Here is a 19,184-nt window from a genome sequence, read left to right on the forward strand (position 1 = left end):
GATAGCAACAGTGGTTTTCACAAGTGGGCTACATTGGATTTGGCCTCTTTCACCTCAGCAAATCAACTTCAGAACAGTTCTTACGCTTGATCTTATGCTTGACCCAGGCCATTTGTACCAGCTGGGATATGGTGAAATGAGTGTTCTAGTGTGGAAAACAGAACTACCAAGAATTTACACTTCCCATTCAAAAAGATTATTCAGTTATGCGTATTTTACCATTAAAAATTAACATTACAAAAGATTGCTCAGAAATCTCATACTGAAATGTTTTTTTATTGACCTTCAGAGGGCTCCAAGCTATTTTTTTGTGCATTTCTCCCAAGTTGACTTAAAAACACTATTCTTGGTCTGGATACATTTACAATATCTGCTGAAACTGTGGTTGAAAATGAAAGAATATTCTGAGAAATAGCGGCCTTTTTTGATGATTGGAAGAGTCCCACGAGGTTAGTTTTAGGAGGAATTAAAGTCAGAGAGTCTCTTGGTTGCATTTTAGTTTTGGATTTTCTTCGGTGCTCTTTCCCTAAAAATCAGAGAGCCACAGTTAAATATATCTTTATTAAGACCAAAAGCCCTGAGTATAAGTTCATTGATATATAGAATATCAATGAATTTCCTTCCTTCCTTCCTTCCCTGCTTCCTTCCTTCCTTCCTTCCTTCCTTCCTTCCTTCCTTCCTACCTTTCTTCCTCCCTCCCTCCCTTTTCTTTCTTTCTTCCTTCCTACCTTTCTTCCTCCCTCCCTCCCTTTTCTTTCTTTCTTCCTTCCTTCCTTCTTCCTTCCTTCCTTCCTTCTTCCTTCCTTCCTTCCCTCTCTCTCTCTTTCTCTCTCTCTCTCTCTCTTTCTTTCTTTCTTTCTTTCTTTCTTTCTTTCTTTTTTCTTTCTTTCTTTCTTTCTTTCTTTCTTTCTTTCTTTCTTTTCTTTCTTTCTTTCTTTCTTTCTTTCTTTCTTTCTTTCTTTCTTTCTTTCTTTCTTTCCTTCCTTCTTTCTTCTTTCTTTTTTTTTTTGGTTTTTGAGCCATACCTAATGACACTCAGGGTTACTCCTGGCTATTCGCTCAGAAATTACTCCTGGCTTGAGGGACCATATGGGACGCTGGGGGATCTAAGCGCATGGTTAGCTAACCTAGGTTAGTGTGTGCAAGGCAGATGTCCTACCGTTTGCTTCACCACTACAGCTCCTAGCTCTGTTTTCTTAAAAAGAATCATTAAAGCATACTAAAAAAGAAAGTCAATAACTTCTGGACCTTTAGATGTCAGTAATGTTGTTTGTTTGTTTTTGTTTTGGGGCCACACCCAGCAGTGCTTAGAGATTACTCATGACCCTATGCTCAAAGGTCATTCATAGTGGTGCTCAAGGAATTATATGGGATGCTGAGGATTGAACCCAGGTTGGCAGCATAAAAGGGAAACACCCTACGTGCTACTATCTCTCTGGCCTGTAGATGTTCAGTCATTTATAAAATTTGTGTGGGCTAGTATATGGTTATCAGCTTTTATTGTGTGAAATTGGCATTAAAAAAAAAGGCTAAAGTGATAGTACTGCTGGTAAGGTATTTACCTTGCACATGGACTACCTGAGTTTGATCCTCAGCTTTCCACATGGTCCTGAACGTGCTAGGAGTAATTTTTGAGCACAAAGTCAGGAATAACCCCTGAGCACCACTGAGTTTGACCCCAAAACAAACAAAATGCCAACTCTCAATATTATTGTGTAAAGGATAGGAAATTTTAACACCAAATAATGTATAAAAGGCCTATTCATTTTTACACTAAGTGAAATTAAGCTTTTACAGAAGTTTTCTATACCATATTCTTTATTTGGCTATTACAAACCTGCTAAAATCATCAAAATGACTATAGACAAATGCTTAGGAATAACTGTTAAAGAAGGAATGGGACTACCTTGATTCTTATTTATAAATTGCTCTTATATTAATTATACTAAAGCTGCACAAAGGCCAGTCTTCTGTTTTGTTTTGTTTTGGGAACACACCCAGTACTGCTCTGGGCTTACTCTTGGCTCTGCACTCAGAGACCACTCCTGGTGGGATCAGGACCATATTGGGTGCTGGGAATAGGAGACACAATTTGCCATGTGCAAAGCAAGCACAAGTACCCACTGTATTATTGTTCTAGCCCCAGACAAGATATCTTTGCCTATTTTATTAAGAAACAGTTTTCCACATAAACCTAATGTCCCTCAGCTACTCCCTTAATAAATGAAATTCTTTTTGTTTTGTTTTTGGGTCACACCCGGCAGCGCTTAGGGGTTACTCCTGGCTCTGCCCTCAGAATTCGCTCCTGACAGGCATAAGGGACCTTATGGGATGCTGGAATTCGAACCATCATCAGTCCTGGATTGGCTGAGTGCAAGGCAAGTGCCCTACCACTGTGCTATCTCCCTAGCCCCAATAAATTAAATTCTTTTTTTTTAACTCGTTTTTAGGGAGAAGAGGGCCATACCCAGTGGTATTCAGGGTTACTCCTGGTTCTGTGTTCAGGAATCCTGGAGGCTGGGTGACCATATGGGATGCCTAGGATTGAAACCTGGTCAGCTGTGTGCAAGGCAAATGCCCTATTTGCTGTACTATTGCTTCCGCACCATCTTTATCTGTTTTTCTTTTCTCTCCCTTCTGCTTAAAACAACAGAAGAGGGGCCAGAGAGATGGCATGGAGGTAGGGTGTTTGCCTTACATCCAGAAGGACGGTGGTTCGAATCCCGGTATCCCATATGGTCCTCCAAGCCTGCCAGGGGTGATTTCTGAATGCAGAGCCATGAGTAACCCTTGAGCGCTGCCGGGTGTAAACCCCCCCCAAAAAAAAAACACAGAAGAATGGTTGATTCCTTTTGACTGCAAGATAATATGCCAAATAAAAATCATTCTGACCCTGCAACTTGAGTGAACATGAACAAGCAGTAAGCATCATGAAATCACAAGTAATTAATTTTTCCTATTTGACCAATAGTAGAATTGGTAAGTAAAATGATAAGATTTGGATTCTGCTTTGACGGGCCATTATTATTCAACCATCATTATCATATGGAAAACTATAACATTTTTTTGTTCTATAGTTTTTGTTAGTGGAAAAAATATGGTCCCAGACCTAGGGACTTATAAAAGAGATAAGTTTTATGTGAAATAGAATAATAACAAATAAGTCATATTTACATGTCTTTAAAATAATGAAAGTTCATCAGACCAGAGAAATAGTTAGTCACACCCGGGTTCAATCCACAGCATCCCATATGGTTCCCTGAGCACTACCGGGAGTAATTTCTGAGTACAGAGTCAGGAATAACCCCTGAGCATTTTGGGATGTGGCCTAAAAACCCAAAGCAAACAAAACAAATAAAAGAAGAAAATTTTATTCTATTTCTAAGTAAGTTGCCAAGCAATGCTTATTTATAAACATTTCCTCTTATAATTCTGTATACCTATACTTGAATATCTTTCTATCAGCCCATGTTAATTATTTCCTTTTCTGTCTGTTTTTGGGCCACACATAGCTGAGCTCTGTGCTCAAAACATTATGTGTGGTATAGGAAATTAGGCCTGGGGCAGATGCAGAAAAGGCAAATGCCTTACCTGCGATGCTGCTGTTAGGTCAAGCCCCTGTAAAAAAAATTTTCATTTAAGATATCCCCTATCAATAGCAATTAATGAGAAATATGTTAGCTCTAGAATCATTTTTGTTTATAAGCACCACCCTGTTGCACTTGGGGATCATATGGATGCTAGGGATCACATTCAGGTTGTCAGTGTGTTAAGTGTGTGTTTTTTTTTTTTTTTTTGGCAGTGTTAGACTTTGTCCTAACCATTGTACCATTGCTCCAGCCTGGAATATAATTTTAAAATGTAAGGACTAGAAGATATCTCAGACATAATAGAAAAATCAATTACCTTTTTTAAAGACAGGAATTATGGATGGTCCCCCATTATTCTCCAGGCTGAAAGCATTTTAAACACAAAAATGAGAAATATTAGGTAGCGCATCTGTGTGCTCTGTTACAATCTCTGGTAATCTAATTCATGAATGTTACCTGTAAAACTATGCATGTTTCACTTATTTTATATTTACTTGCTTATATTTAGAACATTAAATCTACTTAATTGATGTAAAGAAGTACACTTTTAGTAGAAAAACACGTAGTTAGGCTTTGAAGAAAATCTTGAAATGGATTCTATAGGGTAGGTCAGGATATTCATACAGAGATTATAAAATGAGATAAATTACAGTGCTATTAAACAGTGTATAATCTGGGGCCAGAGTTATAGTACAGTGGGTAGGGTGTTTGTTTTCCTTGCATGCTACAAAACTGGATTCAATTCTTGGCTTCTCATGGGACCTCAGAGTACTGCCAAGAGTAATTCCTGAGTTCAGAGCCAGGATTACCCAAACATCCCAGATGTGGCAAAAAAAAAAAAAAAAACCACAAACAAACAAACAAAAAAAAACAAGCAAACAAAAATAGTGCATGATTCAAGGGTACTAAATAGTCTTGTGTGGCTGAAATTAAACAGAGCTGAAGGCATGGTAGCAAGTGAAGTTAGAGAATAAATATCATTTGTCATTTTACAAATTCAAAGTATGGGGGTCGAAGTGGTGGCTTAAGTGGTAGGGCAGCCTTGCATGCGCTAACCTACGACAGACTGTGGTTTGATCCTCCAGCGTCCAATATGGTCCCCCAAGCCAGGAGCGATTTCTGAGCACATAGCCAGGAGTAATCCCTGAGCATCACTGGGTGTAGCCCAAAAACAAAACAAAACCAAAAAAAGTATGAGAAACATAAACTTTTATTGTCAAAGTTATGATAGTGTTTTGAGCCAACAAAATGTTTTGACCAACGAATAACAACATGTACCTAAAGAAGTACCAGGATTGATTTGTGTATTGGGTCCAGGCATCACTACATGCAAGGCAAATGCTCTACCACTGAGCATGAGTCCAGCTGTGTAGTTCTTGATTGATGCTAATATATTAAAGTTAGTTGTTACAAATGTATTCCTGGTTGTTTTAATGAAAATAGTTGCTGTTAGCAATTGATTGTCAATCCATGCATGTATCAGCCTTATGGCTAGCTCAGATTCCTCTCTGAAGGGTCAGTTACCACGTATAACATTTCTCTCTACCTGGTTCAGTATTTTCGCACCAAGTGGAAAAGATAGTATAAGAAGTCAGGTGTATGCAACATCCAGTTCAAATCCTGGGCATCACATACAGTCCTCAAGAGCTTCCAGGGACCATTCCTGAGTACAGAGCTTGGAATGGCCCTTGAGATCCTCTGGGTTTGCCTCAAGCATCCTTTCCCACCCCACCCCACAGAAATGTGTTTATCCAAATGCTCTTCTGGTTTGCCATTCTTGGGACTAGGTGAGAATGTGATAACAGAGAAGTGATACAAACTCCCTGAAAATACTACCTTCTCAACCACAACCACAATCTTTCTGTTTTTAGTATTTAGTAGTGCTATTAAGAAATATTTTGTAAAAGGATATGGCTTTGCATCCCAAAGGTTTCAAATGGACCTTACTTCACTTAATGGGAAATTAAGTGAATTTTCTACTGTTTCATTTAAGCCAAACTCCACAGTAGTATTATGAATATTTAACAATAATATTTTATATAAATAGTTCATATGCATTACTAGTTGTGGGGGTTATTTCTTTTTCAGTTCTATCGCACATAGCAGCAGTCTATAAGTTTACTATTTATAACCCTAAAAATTGAGTGGTCAGTGTTTCAGTCACTGAAAGTTATAGTTATTATGAATATTTCCCAGCAGAGGGCAGTAAAGCAAATTGAACAGGGGGTACCTTTTACTAATTCCCCTAGAATTGTATTATAGGCTAGCTGTGGGAGCTACTATGTAAAATAATACTTCCATTATTATACTAAATTACTTTTTAAGTCAACAACTTTCCTAAAGTTCTCAAGTTACCTGCTTCATTGTGAAAATTAGGGAATAAGGGGCAACAGCAATAAGCAGGGAGGGGACAGTGGGTAGCAGCCTTGCCCACTGTCCATCTGGTTTCCACCTCTGTCACCACATATAGTCCTCTGAATTTTCCAGAATTGATCCCTGGACACAGAGCTGGCTGTAAACCCTTAACACAGCCGGATATTACCCCCCCCCCAATAAGTAATCACTTTTAGGCTTTTTTCAAAGACTTAAAATCAAAATGACTCTAAAAATGTGCTTATCTTTATGTGTAAGATTTACTTTTATAATCATGACACACAGTTGGATGCTGCTCTTTACCTTACCTGTTATCTGATTCTCTAATTAATAGTGTATCTCGGGTGAGTCCACCTTCTTTCTAGGAATACTGCTATATACAGAGAGGTAGGTCTCCTAATTGAGATGCATAACATAAATCCATTGCAAGGAGCCACTTCTCTCTTCTAATTCAGAAACTTTTAGTTCATGGTAAAACTACAAACCCAGAGGTAGAATGCTTTAAATAAATAACTGGAAAACATGCTGTAACTCTGACCATTCAAGGGTCTACATTTAGCTGTTTGTTTCTTGGGAGTTCACCTCCTAAGGTATGGATGAAATCTAGAAGATCTGTTTGACATCCTGGCCATGGTGGTGTCCCTTTCTTAGTTTAAAACTCCCAGATGTACCCAAATTTACACTCCAAGATTGATGAGTCTTGGAGGCAATCAGTTTCCCCAAATATTTGCTTAACTGTGTCTCATCTGGGCCAAGATTACAGTTCAGCAGTGTCATGCTTGCCTTGCATGTAAGAGGTTCTGGGTTCTAGCTCCAGCACCACAAAACAAGTGATTAACCCTGACCAGATAGGATTTCTCATTGTTATGTTTAGGTACTTATCATTCTGTGGCTCAGCTGTCATTAAAACAGGCGTTGACAATAGACATTTCCAATAAGGTTTATCTCTAAGTTTACAAGGTCTAAATTCATAGTAAAGACAGTCATTGTTGTTTCCTCTTTCATAAAATTTTGACAGGCTCATCTATTAGTGATTTTACTAGTGCTATTTCTAACATAGGTGCAATACCTTAAGGAAGGAAGTCCCACTCTTTGTTGCCTTTGAAATTCCTTTAAAAATAATGGATTAATACTTGCATCTTTGCTGATATTATTTGTTATACGAAGGAACTGATTAGGCTTATTCCTGCATTCTTTCAACAGGATTCGGAAAGCACTTGCATTATAACTTAAATAGCCAAGAGCACAGGAACAAGCTGTGCGAACCTAAATGAAGAAGAAACAATTTCTCCTTAATCATTGAGCCATGGTCTTAGCTAAGCTCTAGAAAAGTCTCTCTATCCTATATCTAGAATAAGTTGTGTGCCAACCTGTACCATCTACAGAAGAAAATATAACCTCTGTATTTTGAAAGCACTGTCAAATACCATTGATTTCTAGTAGTTGTTTTCAATCTACCACAGCATTTTAGAATTAACAGAGTCCAAATATATCAAATCCACCAACTGAATGAGTCTCTATTGGGAGTAGAATTTGAACCTTTGGGTCCTGTTTAAAGAACCAGATGTTGAACCGGTATTAGGAATTTCCCAGTGGATGTTTGGTTCTATGGTATTGTCCTATGACTTGTGTAAATACCAAGATCTCTAGCTACAGAAGCCTGATTTTATCATCCACAACTGAGTGGTAAGTTTTCTAGCACCATAAAAGGACCCTGGGGTGTGGGAATGAGCATGTATGGAGCCAGTAGTTGTTCCCATGGCAGTATACTTCAAGGACAGAGAAACCCTGAATCTCTTTGGCCAAGGGAATTACCTTTTATACTACCCCAATACTTACTGTGCCTATGCAAAAAAAAAAAAAAGGGGGGGGGACACAAAGCCTTGCCACACCAGCACTCCTTCCTTTATTTTTTTCTCTCTCTCTCTTTTTTTTTTTTTTGTTTTTGGGCCACACCCGGCGTTGCTCAGGGGTTACTCCTGGCTGTCTGCTCAGAAATAGCTCCTGGCAGGCACGGGGGACCATATGGGACACTGGGATTCGAACCAACCACCTTTGGTCCAATTTTCCTTCTTTTTTTTCTTTCTTTTTCACTCTTGTGTATTATTTGGTGATTTTTTGTTGTTGTTGTTGTTGTTGTTGTTGTTGTTGGGTGCTTTTTTTTTTTTGGTAGTTACTGTCTTTTTTATTTTTTTTTTTTTTACCAACAGTTGTTTGTTGGTTTTTTTGTTATGTTTTTCTTTCTTTTTTTGTCTTCTCCAAGCAGAACCACACAACTTGAATCATTTTGTTCTGCCTCATGAATTGAGGGGGAAAAGAAAAATGAACAGTACCAGGACCAAACAGCCGTATGAGCATTGAGTGGAAATAAAAATGATCAGACTTTAACACCAAACCCAAAGTCAACAACAACAGAAGTTTGGAGAAACACTGCCTTCATCCTTGAGGTGGTAGTGTAATGGAGATCTCTGGTGAAAAGACAATACAGTCAGCCTGGTTCTCACAGTCTCATTCTTTATCCTGCTTGGTAGATAAAACAGACACTCTAATGGACTATATCCTCATTTATTCCCATTAATCATGGAAGTAACCTAATCAGTAATGGAATACCTTATCTTATGAAATCAGAGAGAACATAATTTTTGTAACATATGTTAGAAATATTTTACTTATAAATTTGTATCATCAGTATAGTTGGATTTTTTATCTTAAATTTTTAAGTTAAAAAGAGCACATTTTGTAAGAACCAGATTTGTGAATGGGAGATGCAGTACTTAAAAAATTATCTAATTCCCCAACTAGAAATTTCATTAAGTTCTACAGTAGTAGAAGTGGTCAGGATTGGGGCCGGGTAGGTGGCGCTGGAGGTAAGGTGTCTGCCTTGCAAGCGCTAGCCAAGGAAGGACCTCGGTTCGATCCCCCGGCGTCCCATATGGTCCACCCAAGCCAGGGGCGATTTCTGAGCACATAGCCAGGAGTAACCCCTGAGCGTCAAACGGGTGTGGCCCAAAAACCAAAAAAAAAAAAAAAAAAAAAAAAAAAAAAAAAGAAGTGGTCAGGATAGCTTGGTAAGATCCTGTCCACTTAGCCAGTAGTTGATCTGAAAAGGATCCAGTCTTCAAGGTTTTTAGTAAGTCCTAAATACCAGACTAAATTTTGTTTGGGGGAGTAATTTTGTGTTTGAGTGAGGCAAAACTATATTCCCCAGCTTTCTGAATAGCCTACTACCTTTAACCCTGATTAATACCATACTTAGTCCTAAACTTTTTGAATTCAATAAGAAATCTGTGGTCAAAAAGGGGCTGCTATAGTAATATTAACTATGCTATATAATACAGTTAACCAATGGAGAATTCAATCCACAGAAGTGAGACGTGCAAATTATATTTTTAGAATGACAATTTTAGAATTAGAATTTACCTCATCCATTCCTGAGTACAAATGATAGCAGAGTCGTTGGATAGTCCCTAATGTGGCAAATGCTTCTGGAATACCAGGTCTAGAATGAGCCAAGCTAGCTATTAAATTTCCTATAAAACAAAAAATAAAATGGCTTGTGTTATTTGGTTAATACTGGTGTCCATCATTTTTGTTCTTTTATAAATATTATTACAAGTATTTGCATCACAGAACATGTTAACTAAGAAATAATGAGAAAAGACATTTGTAATATTAGTTAAATATGAGTTAAACCACCCCCCAAAATTATCATCTAAAATTTTGTTATAATGAGTTATTTCAAAGGTGCTCAGAGTTTACTCCTGATGTTGCACTTAGGAATTACTCCTGGTGGTGCTCTGTGGACCATATGGGATGCCAGGGATGGTATGTGGGTCAGCCATGTGCAAAGCAAGTATCTTACCCACTGTATTATTGCTCCAGCCCAAAACTCAGTGTTTTCTTACTGTTGAGACAACATTACATCTTTTGAAAATAGATTCAGATAGGCACAACTAACTTCCAGTCATTCCTTACCTGTCAATATAATAGTGTTGGGCTGAATTGAATACAGGCTCTCAACTAAAATTGTAACTCCTCTTGCAGTCAAAGTAACATGGTCCACATCAATAATAACTTTAGCTAATATAATAATCTAAAAACAGAAAATAATTGAGCATTTTTTCACTCAATATCTCTAAGTTTTTATAATTGTTGGTTTCTTTTTATTCAATTAGTTTTGTGAGGGCTGTGTTACTATAGAAGGGTAAGAAAACATTGATTTGGTTCAGTAAAAGAAGAACCAGTTTGGCAGGGGGGTAGGGAAGCTCCTTGTCCCTATCCAATTACTTCAGTGACCATAGTAAGCCATATTCCTCTACAGTGTTGGCAACTTTTCCATTCTGAATTGAGTTAATAGAAAACACTTCAACTAAGATCAAAGGCTAAAAAAGGAAGAGAATAAGGAAGGACCCAATTACTGTAGTTGTCTCAGGTCAAAACATGATCAAGATTCACAATTAGAAATTTGTTTGGGACAAGTAGAAAAGCACTATGCATATAGAGGAATAAATCCTTATAAATCATGGGGTTTGGGTTGGAGAAATAGCAAAGCAGGTACATAAGGCCTTGTACATGCCAACCTAGTTTCAATCCCCAGCATCCCATATGATTTCCAAAGTTCTTCCAGGAATGACCCCTAAGCAAAGAGCCAAAAGTAACCCCTGAGCACCACTGGGTGTGGTCCAAAAAGACAAAAACAATCATGTAATTTTATGATATAAAAGGAGTAAGTCTGGGGCCGGAGAGATAGCATGGAGGTAAGGCGTTTGCCTTTCATGCAGGAGGTCATCGGTTCGAATCCCGGCGCCCCATATGGTCCCCTGTGCCTGCCAGGAGCAATTTCTGAGCCTGGAGCCAGGAATAACCCCTGAGCACTGCCAGGTGTGACCCAAAAACCAAAAAAAAAAAAAAAAAAGGAGTAAGTCTAAAAAAATACTGTGAATTTTTAATTTAGTAAGCATTTATCCAGATCCCATTTTCTCATTTTCAGGTGCTCACTTAAAATATTTCTATTTTAACCTCCAGTTTTATACCTGAAATGCTGCCATTGCCTTCTCAGTTTCATCTGTTGATTCAAGAAAAGGTTCAAAAATTGATATGGTAATTATTCCACTTTCTAATATCAAGAACTGTTGAAAGCGTTTATTGTAGGCAAAAAGTGTTAAAGCATAAGCTGCTCTTAAACAAATATCCTAAAAATAGGAGAAAAATACATTATCTTTAACCTACTCTCTTTATTATATTACTGAAAGTAATAGGTTTTTAATGCTTGGCCATTCCAATATATAGTGTTCTTATTTCTTAGATTAAAACATATACCACCAACAGTAAACATAAACTTGAGTTCTGTTGTTTGTCACCCAAGAATAACCAAGAAGGGCATAAGATGTTTGTCCAGCATACCAAATAATTGCAAATAAACTTACATTATTCTTCAACAATAAAATAAAAAAATATAGAAACAATTCCTAATAAAACTTCTGGACCCACAAAGTAGTCTTCACCATAGACAGGAAGAAAAGGGAGCTAAGTATTGTCAGTGAAATTAGAAACTATATTTCAGTCAGGGAGTTTTGCTAGTGGTTTATCAATTTTGTTTATTTTTTGTTATTATTTGTTTTATTTTTTTCAAAGAACCAGCTTTTGCTTTTGTTGATATTTCAGGTTGTTTTTTGGATTTCCACTTCATTGATTTCTGCTCTAAGCTTTATTTCCTTCTGTCTACCTTTTTTGGTTCCTTTTGTTGATCATTTTCTAATTTTGTAACCTGTGTCATTAAGCTATTTCTGTAGACTCCTTTCTTCCTAATATGTGCTTGCAAAGTTAAAAATTTTCCTCTTAGTATCAACTTTTACTGTGTCCCATAAATTTTGATAATTTGTGTGTCCATTGGCATTTGTTTCTAGGAATCTTTTGATTTCCTCTTTGATTTCATCTCTGACTCACTGGTTGTTCAGTAGGGAGCTGTTTAATTTCCAGCTGTCAAAGTTTTTCTTCTGTGTCCTTTTGTAGTTCACTTCTAATCTCAATGCCTTGTGATCTGAGAAGGTAGTCTGTACAATTTACATACTTTTGATTTTATGGAGATAATTTTATGGGTCAGGATGTGTTCTATTCTGGAAAATGCCCCATATGCATTGGAGAAGAATGTGTATCCAGTTATCTGGGTATAGAGTGCTATATATATATATACTAGTCCACACTCTTCCATTTCTCTTTTCATAGCTAGTATATTTTTGTTTGGTTTCAGCCTGGTTGACCTATCTAGGGGTGACAGGGCAGTGTTGAAGTCTCCCACTATTATTGTGTTGCTATTGATGTCTTCTTTCAGATTTGTCAACAATTGTATTAAATATTTTGCTGGTCCCTCCTTGGGTGTATATATGTTTAGGAGTGTGATTTCTTCATCCCTTGATTATTATGAAATGCCTATCTTTGTTCATTATATCTTTTCTGAGTCTAAAGTTTGTGCCATCTGATATTAATATGGCCACTCCAGCTTTTTTAAGGGAGTTGTTTGCTTGGATAATTTTCCTCCAACCTTTGATTTTGAGTCTATGTTTGTTCTGACTATTCAGAACTATTTCTTGTAGGCAGCAGAATGTTAGATTCAGCTTTTTGATCCATTATGCCACTTCGTGTCTCTTAATTGTTGCATTTAGTACATTGATGTAGAGAGAGATGATTGTCATGAGATTTAGTGTCATCTTTGTGTAGAAGTTTGGTGTGTTTATCGGTCTGTCTTGTCTTAAAGATTTTTAAGTTTTTCTTTTAAGGCTGGTTTTAAGTCTGTAAAGTTTTTGAGCTGTTGTTTATCAATGAAGTTATGTATACTTCCTTCAAACCTAAATGTGAGTCTGGCTGGGTGGAGTAATCTAGGTAAAGCATTCATTTAGTTGAGTTTTGTCACTATATCCCACCACTGCCTTCTGGCCTTGAGGGTTTTTTGTGACAGGTCTGCTGTAAATCTTAAGGATGCTTCTTTGAATGTAATTTTCCTTTTTGATATTGCTGCTTTCAGTAGTCTATCCCTATCTGTGTGATTCATCATTGTGACTAGAATTCTTCTTGGGATGTTTTTCTTTGGGTCCCTTTTAGCTGTTACTCTTTGGGCATGCAGAATTTGGTTGCATGCAGTCTTTAGCTCTGGGAATTTCTCTTCAATGATGTCCTTGATTGTTGATTCTTCCTGAGGATTATATTCCTGGATCTCTGGGACTATAATGATTATTATGTTTCTATTGAGTCTATCAAAGACTTCTATTTTCATTTATTCACATTCTTTGAGTACATTTTTTATTGTCTGCTCATTTGATTTTAGGCTGTTTTCCAATCACTTGTATGGAGTTTTTATGCATCTCATCTTCCAGTTTACTGTTTCTGTCCTCACCTGTTGTTACCCTGTTGGAGAGGCTTTCATTTTGTCTGAGTTTTTCAGACCTGCTATATCAGTTTGAAATTTTCTGATTTCTATCTTGATATCCTCTTGATTCTTACTTGTGGTCCGTTCAAACTCGATCTATGCTTTCTTTGATTTCTATGAACATTCTCCATCTTTCTTCTCTAAACTTAGAGGCTAAGTAGATGATTGGCATTTTTTGAGTCATAAGAACTGCCATCTTCATTCTCTATGCCTGGTGTAGTTCTGTGTTGTTTCCCCATTGTGATGCTTGTTCTATGTTTTTTTTCCCTATATGTTATAAGGGTTCATTAATAGATGCATGCAGCCACGAAGCAAAGCAGAGAGTCTGAGCTTCTCTGGCTCCACCTTATTTGGGTATTTCCAGCTCACCTCCATTAAGCAGTTTCCCAGACACTTCTGAGCCAGGTTGGTCTCAAAAGCCACAGCTGATGGTCAGCATGCTGCCCTTTGCAATGGTGTTTGGCAGCAATCAGACTCCACCCTCTAGGAATTAATTTTATAACTAAGTTGCACACAATGAAGGAAACTAAAACAATATTATAACTATATAGTAAAGGAGACTCCTTATTCTGAGAGAAAAATAAAGAAAAATTGGTGAAACATTAAAATAAAGATTAGGAAAGCCTACTATATTAACACTAGTTTCTTGTTTGCTTTCCAGAAAAACTAAATAAAAATATGACAAAACATATTCCATAAATTCTAAATTTATTTATTATTTATTGCTTCATTTTTAGGTCACACCCAGCAGTGCTTAGGGGTTACTCCTGGCTCTGTGCTCAGATATCGCTCCTTGCAAGCACAGGGTACTATATGGGATGCCAGGACTTGAACCACCATCCGTCCTGGATCAGTTGCTTGCAAGGCAAATGCCCCACCATTTTGCTATCTCCCCGGCCCCAGAAATTCTAAATTTATGGGCCAAAGCAGTGGCACAAGCAATAGGGTGTTTGCCTTGCATGTGCTAAGCTAGGACAGACCACGGTTCCATTTCCCAGCATCCCATATGGTCCTCCAAGTCAGGGACAATTTCTGAGCACATAGCCAGGAATAACCCTTGAGCATCACCAGGTGTGGCCCCAAAAAAGCAAAACATAAAACAAAACAAAAACAAAGAAATTCTAAATTCATACTAAAATTTAAAGTTAAAAGTCTCCCCATAACAAATTGCTGGAAGCAAAAAGAGTTCCTCTACTATATGCAGTTTGAGAAACACTGTCCTATCATATTGGGTAACAGATGCTTGGGAGATATAAGGTCACAAGATTAAAAGTTTGATGCATTTAGAATAGATCGTTTTTACTATTTACCGAAAGCCATAAAATTGCCATTATTTCAAAGATAAAAAATGTGATTACTATTATCAATGTGTCTTAAATAATATATTTATGTATTTCTATTAAAATGCTTGATAACTTAATAGGATATTAGACTTTAACAAGTAACTTAACTTCCTCTAATATTCAGTAAAAATATTACCTTTTCTGGTGAATGAAGAAGATAAAGGACATCATTATACTCAAATCCTTCACTTCTTTGTAACTCATTCTGTAATTTATCATTATTTAGGACAATGCATGCCAGGGAAAATGCCACTTCAACCTAAAAGTATAATGTTCAGAATTCATTTTTTTATTTGTAATTCATCCAATGACATTTCACTATATAAATATTTGGAATAAACTAACTTAAAGATCCTATAAAGTAAATTAGTCCAAATCCTTTAGTATGTAGAAACTGTCATTTGCAACTTCTGGAGAAAAGTCTCTTATTATTAACTGTGGGACAATATTCCTTTTTTTGTTTGTTTTAGGGTCAAACCCAGCAGTGCTCAGGGGTTACTCCTGGCTTTACCCTCAAAAATCGCTCCTGGCAGGCCCGGGAGACAATCTGGGATGCTGGGATTCAAGCCACTATCCAAGGCAGATGCCTCACCTCCATACGATCCCTCTGGCCCCCGTGGGGGACAATATTCTTCCTCCAGACTATGATCCTCTGCAAAGCTCCCTTTGTCTGGGGGAGGCAATTAGGTCCAGCAAAATAAGTGAGAAGGTATTATCTTAAGTACCTAGTTTTTTCCTTTCCATATGTAAAATTTTTATCAAAATCCTGGTATGACTTAAAAAACTGTTTGGAAACACAAAACACAAAGGTCTTCCTCACATTGCAAAGCTGTTTACAATAGTCAGAATCTGGAAACAACCAAGATACCCTTCAACAGGTGAATGGCTAAAGAAACTGTGGTACATATACACAATGGAATATTATACAGCCATTAATAGAGACAAAGTCATGAAATTTTCCTACCCATAAATGGACATGAAAACTATTATGCTGGGCCCGGGCAGTGGCGCTAGAGGTAAGGTGCCTGCTTTGCCTGCGCTAGCCTAGGACGGACTGTGGTTCGATCCCCCGGCGTCCCATATGGTCCCCCAAGCCAGGAGTGACTTCTGAGCGCATAGCCAGACGTAACCCCTGAGCATCACTGGGTGTGGCCCAAAAACAAAAAAACAAAAACAAAAACAAAACAAAAAAAGAAAACTATTATGCTGAGTAAAATAAGTCAGAGAGAGGGAGATAGACATATAATAGTCTCACTCATCTATGGGTTGTAAGAAAAATAAAAGACATTGGTGTAATAATACCCAGAGACAATAGAGATGCGTCTGGAAAAACTGACTCTCAATATGAAGCTCACCACAAAGAGTGGTAAATGCAGTTAGAGAAATAACTAAACTAACAACTATCTTGACAGTGTTAATAAGTGAGAGGAGCAGAATGCCTGTCTAGAATACAGGCTTGTTGGGGGGGAGAAGGAAAGATATTGGGGACACTGGTGATGGGAATGTTGCACTGGTGAAGGGGGTGGTTTTTTTTTTTATGACTGAAACCCAACTACAATCATGTTTGCAATCATGGTACTTAAAGATGTTATTTAAAATAAAAAATAAAAACCAAAGCCCACCCACAAATGGTTTGGAACTGCATACCTTTTAAATGGGATGCTTATCAATTTAGGTTTGGGGAATATTGAGAAATAGTTTGTTACTACATTTTAAAAGTCATTCAACAAATATTCTGAAACAATTTAGGAAAGTGTAATGAAACTTGTTTATTGCTGGGTCGTAGTGGAGACATTTTTAAATATTAAACTATGTTTTTTTGTGTGTGGGGAAGTCACACCCGGGGGCTGATCAGGGATTACTCCTGGCTCTGTGCTCAGAAGTTGCTCCTGGAAGACTCTAAAGATCATATGGGATACCGGGAATAGAATCCAGGTTTGTACTGGGTTGGCCGCGTGTATGGCAAAAGCCCTATGGCTGTGCCTACCAATCCTGCCCCTAAACTATGTTTTTATATGAAAACAAATGGCATGACCTAAAAGCATTAGCGTGTGTGTGTTGCGGGGGAGAGGGATGCCAGGTCTATAAATGATCAAACATCTGAAAACAATCTTTTATAAGCATGGGCATGATACTTTAATATTGTATTTAAAAATTATATACACATGTGGTTGGATTTTTTGAGGACCACACCTGGCAGTTTTATGCATTACTCATAGCTCTGTGCTCAGAAATTACTCCTGTCAGGCTCATGGGACCATATAGGATACCAGGGATTGAACTTGGTCAGTTGCATGCAAGGCAAATGCCCTATTTGCTGTGCTATCACTCCAGCCACTGAAAAAATATTTTAATAACATTAACTACTAACTGCATAGCAGTTGGTGGGGCAGTTGGGCAACACCCAGCAGTGCTAAAGTTGATTCTGTTCTTTTTTTTTTTTTTTTTTTTTGGTTTTTGGGCCACACCCGGCAGTGCTCAGGGGTTACTCCTGGCTGTCTGCTCAGAAATAGCTCCTGGCAGGCACGGGGGACCATATGGGACACCGGGATTTGAACCAACCACCTTTGGTCCTGGATCAGCTGTTTGCAAGGCAAACGCCGCTGTGCAATCTCTCCGGGCCCTGATTCTGTTCTTAGGGACCACTCCTGGTAATTCTGAGGATCGAACTAGGGCCAGCTACATGCAATGGAAGTGCCTTTAACTTCTGTACTGTCTCTCTGAACCTTCAGCAACTTTCTCAAAATAACTTTAAGGATAGTTTTAAAATGATTTTTAATATCTGTATACTTGAGAACTTATATGATGATGTAAATCATTCCTAAAATCCTAGTTCTATTCATTTTTACCATGTTGGGACAGAAAAGCTTAAAACCCTTATTTGTACCTTAATGTAATGAGAAGGGTGAGTTCTCAGTAGTTGAATAAGAACTGGCAGAGCATTTTCCTCTACAACATATCTCTGACTAACAGGATTGCTTGTGTGAGCAACACCTGAAAGAACCAACAAGGTAATTTTTTTCATCTAGAAAATGATAAAATAAATATGCTTGATTGGGGCTTGATGAATTCTTTTTGCTTTACAGCTAGTACATTATAGGGGAATTAGCTAGTAAATTATACACATACAATAAACATAATAAATTATAGTATATATTATAAATATATAATAAATTATATATACCTAGTAAATTGTATTTAGTAAAATATAGTTAGTAAATTACAAGAGCTAATAAATTACAAAAGAAAATGCTTTATTGGCAGTTTTACTAAATTTATATATTTAATGGGATGAATAAACATGACGGTTTTCTGTTAATTGTGTTGATAGTTTTCTAGAATAAAATTAAAACTATTAGACTACCAAGGGATAATAATTACATAGTTACTATTTCTTGAAGAAATAATGTGTTAGATATTTAAACTTATAATTGCTACTGTTTTCTATACAACGGTATTTGGGGAGGGTGTTTGGGCCACACCCGGTGATGCGCAGGGGTTACTTCTGGCTATGCTCTCAGAAATTGCTCCTGGCTTGGGGGACCATATGGGAACCCAGGGATCTAACCGAGGTTCGTCCTGGGTCAGCTGCATGCAAGGCCAACACCCTATTGCTGCGCTATTGCTCTGGCCCCTCTATACAAAGTTTTTTTTTAATTTATTTAAAATCACAGTAAAATAATGTTAGGTAATTCTATATTACAAGATAATTACAAGATAATTCTAGGTAAGGCTCTTGCCTATATTGAAGCTAATCTGACTTCAATCCCAAAATCTTCCCAGGGGTGATCTCTGAGCACAGAAACAGGTGTAAACCCTGAGAAACACTGAATGTGGTCCCAAAACAAAACAAAATTAACTAGAATAAATCACCTGGTTATAATTTCTGAATTCAGGGCAGGGAAGATAGTACAGGAAGAAGGTCATTATCTTGCCAACCACCACATGGGTGTGACCCTCCTTTGAATCCCCAAGACCTTTGGCATATATTTTTAAAGTGGTTTGGCTATTCAGGATCCATTGTATTTCTATATACTTTTGAAAATTAATCTACCAACTTCTGAGCTTAATTATTGGGATTGTGTTGAATTTATGAATACATGAAATAAACATGCCAATATCAAGTCTTCCATTCCATACATTTGGTACATTATATATTGAGTTTTCTTGAGGCTCTGTTAGCAGTGTCTTATTTTCCAATATAATATTCTATTCTTACCTATATTTTATCAATATTTTGTAAATCATTTCATATCCTACAATTTGTACATAAGATGTCTTGTTTAAATGTTAGTACTTCTGGCATTTATCAATTTCGGATCTTGCTTTTCTTTTCTAATCCTGCTACTTATGTTTATTGGAATTAGTTTGATCCTTTCACACCTAGTATTTTAAAGTTTTTGTAATTGTTGTTGTTGTTGTTGGGCTATGCGCTCAGAAATCACTCCTGGCTTG

At 37.3% G+C, this 19,184-nt stretch overlaps 1 protein-coding gene across 1 annotated transcript in view; it reads right to left on the minus strand.

Annotated features, from left to right (window-relative positions):
• Window positions 1-275: 275 nt before the first annotated feature.
• The window catches only part of ANKAR (ankyrin and armadillo repeat containing), a 53,861-nt gene continuing 34,952 nt past the window's right edge, over window positions 276-19,184 (minus strand). Inside the window, exons 15-22 of the mRNA XM_049772927.1 lie at window positions 17,617-17,723; window positions 14,866-14,988; window positions 10,997-11,155; window positions 9,939-10,056; window positions 9,384-9,493; window positions 7,033-7,229; window positions 3,907-3,953; window positions 276-526 (exon numbers count right to left, since the gene is read on the minus strand). Coding sequence (XP_049628884.1) covers window positions 276-526; window positions 3,907-3,953; window positions 7,033-7,229; window positions 9,384-9,493; window positions 9,939-10,056; window positions 10,997-11,155; window positions 14,866-14,988; window positions 17,617-17,723 — 1,112 coding nt within the window. The remainder of the gene's footprint in view (window positions 527-3,906; window positions 3,954-7,032; window positions 7,230-9,383; window positions 9,494-9,938; window positions 10,057-10,996; window positions 11,156-14,865; window positions 14,989-17,616; window positions 17,724-19,184) is intronic.

Source organism: Suncus etruscus, chromosome 5 (genome assembly GCF_024139225.1).
Source record: "Suncus etruscus isolate mSunEtr1 chromosome 5, mSunEtr1.pri.cur, whole genome shotgun sequence".
Lineage (NCBI taxonomy): Eukaryota > Metazoa > Chordata > Mammalia > Eulipotyphla > Soricidae > Suncus > Suncus etruscus.